This window comes from Neophocaena asiaeorientalis, unplaced genomic scaffold, assembly GCF_003031525.2.
Source record: "Neophocaena asiaeorientalis asiaeorientalis breed wild unplaced genomic scaffold, Neophocaena_asiaeorientalis_V1.1 scaffold388, whole genome shotgun sequence".
Lineage (NCBI taxonomy): Eukaryota > Metazoa > Chordata > Mammalia > Artiodactyla > Phocoenidae > Neophocaena > Neophocaena asiaeorientalis.
In genome coordinates this window covers 643,734-648,360 of record NW_020172738.1, presented here as the reverse complement: position 1 = coordinate 648,360, position 4,627 = coordinate 643,734, and the positions used below count along the sequence as shown (strand labels likewise).

The 4,627-nt window shown below is 60.8% G+C and overlaps 1 protein-coding gene across 1 annotated transcript in view; it reads left to right on the top strand.

Moving 5' to 3' along the window:
- Positions 1-4,194, top strand: part of CHRNG (cholinergic receptor nicotinic gamma subunit) — a 5,152-nt gene extending 958 nt beyond the window's left edge. Inside the window, exons 5-12 of the mRNA XM_024740523.1 lie at positions 269-424; positions 1,194-1,291; positions 1,618-1,818; positions 1,994-2,108; positions 2,333-2,447; positions 3,177-3,393; positions 3,604-3,737; positions 4,021-4,194. Of these exons, the coding sequence (XP_024596291.1) occupies positions 269-424; positions 1,194-1,291; positions 1,618-1,818; positions 1,994-2,108; positions 2,333-2,447; positions 3,177-3,393; positions 3,604-3,737; positions 4,021-4,194 (1,210 nt within the window). The remainder of the gene's footprint in view (positions 1-268; positions 425-1,193; positions 1,292-1,617; positions 1,819-1,993; positions 2,109-2,332; positions 2,448-3,176; positions 3,394-3,603; positions 3,738-4,020) is intronic.
- The last annotated feature ends 433 nt before the right edge of the window (positions 4,195-4,627 follow it).

The window sequence follows — 4,627 nt, the reverse complement described above, 5'->3', positions numbered from 1 at the left end:
ACGCAAGGGCGGGCCCAGCAGGACAAGGGTGTTCTGGGAGAAGGAGGCAGGGGAACAGAGGGTGCAGCCCGGGGACACTGCGGGCACTGGGGCGCGGGGGCTAAGGGTAGGGCCCGGGGCCAGCAGACCTGGCTCCACCGCCTCCGGGCTGGGCCGCCTGGGTAGGAATGAGGACAGCTCTCTCGGGGGCCCACAAGACAGGCTTGTGGCGGGCTGGGAAGGGTTGGTGGCCCCGGGCCCCACCACACGTGGCCTGGCCTGTGCACAGCGTGGACGGCGTATTCGAGGTGGCCCTCTACTGCAACGTGCTCGTGTCTCCCGACGGCTGCGTGTACTGGCTGCCGCCCGCCATCTTCCGCTCCTCCTGCCCCGTCTCTGTCACCTACTTCCCCTTCGACTGGCAGAACTGCTCCCTCATCTTCCAGTGAGGCCATTGGCTGGAGTGGGGATTTGGGGAGCCGCTCTAAGAGGGGCCCTGGTCGGGTGGGGACCCAGGGGCCTGGCTCCACCTCCCTGGGGCCTCTGCGTCTGTCTCAGGCCCAGTTGCCTGAAGATGCCCGTGTCCCTCCCTGCTAAGCCGCAGTCCCCTCACTCATCCTCCTTCGCTGCCTCAGTTTCCCTGCCTGTGCCCGGAGGAGAGACATCAGTGACTGGGATGGGTGGGCGAGAAGGCACACACACGCCGACACACATGCACACCCACACTAGACCACTACGCCCTACAGCCCCACGGAGAGGACGGCGCTGTCTCAGTATCCTCGTCCATTGATGGGGGAAAGGGGGTCTGTGAGAGGGTCTCCCCGGCTCTTAGAGGAACAGTCTTCCTGAGACCCTCCTCAGTAAGCAGACCCGAGAGGTGCACACTGTATTTCCTCTGTTCTCACCATCGGCCCCTCCTGCCCTGGAGACGGTGGGAGGGAGGAACACGGGGTGGCCCTGGGCTCTTGCCACCAGGGCAGCGCATTGAGCTGCAGTCTCCTGGTCCTTCAACTCAAACTTCCCCAGACCCCAAAGAGCCTGACTGCCCGCCCCTGCCCCATCTCGTGCCAGGGTTTTGTGGAGAACTCAGAAATTCCTGGCTGCACTTTTTGAGGCAAAGCAGCCCACAGTTGCCCTCAGGTGATGGTCTATGTGACCTCATGCGTGAGTCTACACACACTCAAGTCTATCCTCTTTCCCTCCCCATCTCCCAGGTCCCAGACCTACGGCACCAACGAGATCAATCTGCAGCTGAGCCAGGAAGATGGTCAGACCATCGAGTGGATTTTCATAGACCCCGAGGCCTTCACAGGTAACCTCCACCCAAGGCCCCTGCCGGACCTGGCTGTGCGGGCAGGGCCAGGCCGAGATCACGCCCCTTCCCGTGTAACTCAAGATGAAAACGACAGTAAACCACAAAATACATAGATTTAAAGGCCCGGCAAACCTCTGATTTTCCCCATGATAATTACTCCAGTGTTGGTGGGAGGGGGATCAAGCATCCATCTTCCCACACTGTTCCCATCCCTCAATGGCGCTCCTTTGGGCACATGCTGGTTGCCCTGTAGCTGGGTCACACGGGCTGCAGGGATCTGCCCGCCCGCACTCCCTGTGCCCACCCCAGCCTGCTGCCTGCAGAAAATGGAGAGTGGGCCATCCGGCACCGGCCAGCCAAGATGCTGCTGGATGAGGCGGCACCAGCCGAGGAGGCCGGCCACCAGAAGGTCGTCTTCTACCTGCTCATCCAGCGCAAGCCCCTCTTCTACGTCATCAACATCATCGCGCCCTGTGTACTCATCTCCTCTGTGGCCATCCTCATCTACTTCCTTCCTGCCAAGGGTACCTAGCGCCTGTGGGAGGGGAGCCACGGCCCCGGCCGGCGGCACAAGGGATAGCTGGAAGGGCAGAATGGCGCCATGACCTGGGACCAGGGACATGGACTCCTTGTGGGGAGGGGGGTGCCCCACGGTGGGGATGTTGAGATCCGCTCTGAACGCCTCTTGGTCATGGGCAGCGGGTGGTCAGAAGTGTACCGTCGCCATCAACGTGCTCCTGGCCCAGACTGTCTTCCTCTTCCTTGTGGCCAAGAAGGTGCCCGAGACCTCCCAGGCGGTGCCACTCATCAGCAAGTAAGGCCTGTCCTCGTGCCTGCGCCCGCCTCCTCCCCTCCCTTCTCAGGACCACAGGGCACTGCCCTCCTGCCACCCCCATCGCCGTCATCCTCAGTGCCAGCCCATCACCCCAAGGGATCTGGGGGAATCAGCCACTACGGGTGGGGATGTTGTCTGGGGTGGAGTGTCGAAGGGCCAGCCCCGCCTCCTGCCTGCCCCCCCGCCCCCCGCCACCCCGGCAGGTACCTGACCTTCCTCCTGGTGGTGACCATCCTGATTGTTGTGAATGCTGTGGTCGTGCTCAACGTGTCTCTGCGGTCCCCACACACACACTCCATGGCTCGAGGGGTCCGCAAGGCAAGCTCCCCGCCCCCGCCCACTCCAGCATCCTCCTGCCCTTTCCACTTACATGCACCTTCCCCTGCACTCCTGTCCCTGGGCATATTCCTCACCTACCGCATCCAGCAGCTAACCTGCCCCATGTGCATCTAGAAGCACGTGCCCCAATGGATCAATAATAACATCAAGCGCTTGCTATGTGGCAGGTGTATTACATATACTAACTTATTTAATCTTCATAAATCCCCTATGAACTGGGTATTAGTATCATCTCCAGTTTACATATGAGGAAACTGAATCACAGAAAGGTTAAATAGCTTACTTGAGGTCGCACGGCTAGAAAGTGGAGGAAGCAGGATTCGGCCCAGGCAGCCTGGCTCCAGTGCCCGTGTGATCTGCAGCCCACCTGCAGCAGTCAGCTGGGACCCTTGTTACAAATGCAGATTCCCAACCTACCCCAGGCATCCTGGGCCAGGGGTGGGGCCCAGGAACCTGTATCTCCAACAAGTGCCCTGGTGATTCTGATGTGCACAGAAGTTTGGGGGCCCAGGTTCAGTGTCTGGCGTGGAACAGGTAAGCTGTACCGGGGCCAGGCCACTGCCCCTGAAGTGCAGCCTCTGGGCCCCCAGCGCATTAGCCCTTCGTGCCAACCATCACCTCCTGCTCCGAAGCCCAGCCTGGCCGCTCAGTCACCCAGGAAGGTCTGCTGGCCGCTAAGCTAAGCCACCCACGACATGCCCCCTTCAGGTGTTCCTGCGGCTCCTGCCCCAGCTGTTGAGGATGCACGTTCGCCCGCTGGCCCCAGCGGCTGTGCAGGACGCCCGGCCCCGGCTACGGAATGGCTCCTCCATGCGGTGGTCAATCACAGCCGGGGAGGAGGTGGCCCTCCGCCTGCCCCGCAGTGAACTCCTCTTCCGGCAGCACCAGAGCAATGGGCTAGTAAGGGCAGCGCTGGAGAAGCTAGGTGAGACAGGGGGTGTGACACTGGGGACACTCCTGCCCAGGGACTTCAGACACGAAGGGTCTGTTGGCCAAGGTGCCTGGCACAGCAGATGAGTGCTGGGCAAGTGTCCAGGTTGGGGGGGAGAGGGGCTGGGGTCTCTAAGGAGAGGCCACTTTCTCAGACTGTTTCTCCTCCATTCTACTCCCAAACCTTTCTCTCTCTCTTCCACAGAGAAAGGCCCGGAGTCAGGGCAGAGCCAGGAGTGGTGTGGCAGCCTGAGGCAGGCCGCCCCAGCCATCCAGGCCTGCGTGGAAGCCTGCAACCTCATTGCCTGCGCCCGGTACCAGCAGAGTCACTTTGACAGTGTAAGCCAGTCGGGCGTGGGGGTGGGGTTTGAGTACCTGGTGAGGGACTTGGACCTGAGATGGGGCAGGATGAGTGGTGTGGCCATGGTAGGGCAATAGGATGGAGAAAGTGGAACTGGGAGCGGGGCCAGGGGCCCGTGGAAGAAGCCAGGTTGAGGCCTGGAAGTAGGTGAGAAGGGCTCAAGGAAATGAAGAACAGAGGCCTGCTGGATGGCCAAGGGTGGTACAGGGATCCAGCTTGGTGCCACCGCTGGTCATCTCATCCCCTGCCTCTCACCCTCAGGGCAACAAGGAGTGGTTCCTGGTGGGCCGAGTGCTGGACCGCGTCTGCTTCCTGGTCATGCTCTCGCTCTTTGTCTGCGGCACTGCTGGAATCTTCCTCATGGCCCACTACAACAGGATGCCTGCCCTGCCATTCCCTGGAGACCCCCGCTCCTACCTGCCCTCATCCGACTGAGCCAGCCAATTGCTGCTAGCCATGTGGAGTCCTATCGGCTGTGTTCTGCTGCTGAGGTCATGAGTATGCTCTTTGGGAAGCCCCCTTCAGGGCCACGTGAGCCAACCGTTCCTGAGAAAAGCTGGGGAAATAAAAAGACAGAGCTGGAGCCCTGGAGTGGTTGGGGATGGGATGCTGGCAGAGTGCGTTAGTGGGATCAGCATCTACACGGCACTGGCTTGCTATTCCTGGCACTCCCCTCACTTGAGCAAAGTGTTATCAACTCCCATCATTTCTGAAGCCCTAAGGACTCTGTTTTATCTTATCCCCAACTAGGCAAGGTCCTATCCCTCCAGGCCTGGGCCTCCCTTCCCTTTTACAAGTTCCCCGCAGGCTCCTAAAGGAGGGAAGTCAAGAGAGAAGTGAAGCGTAGCAGCCAATGCTCTAGCGAAAG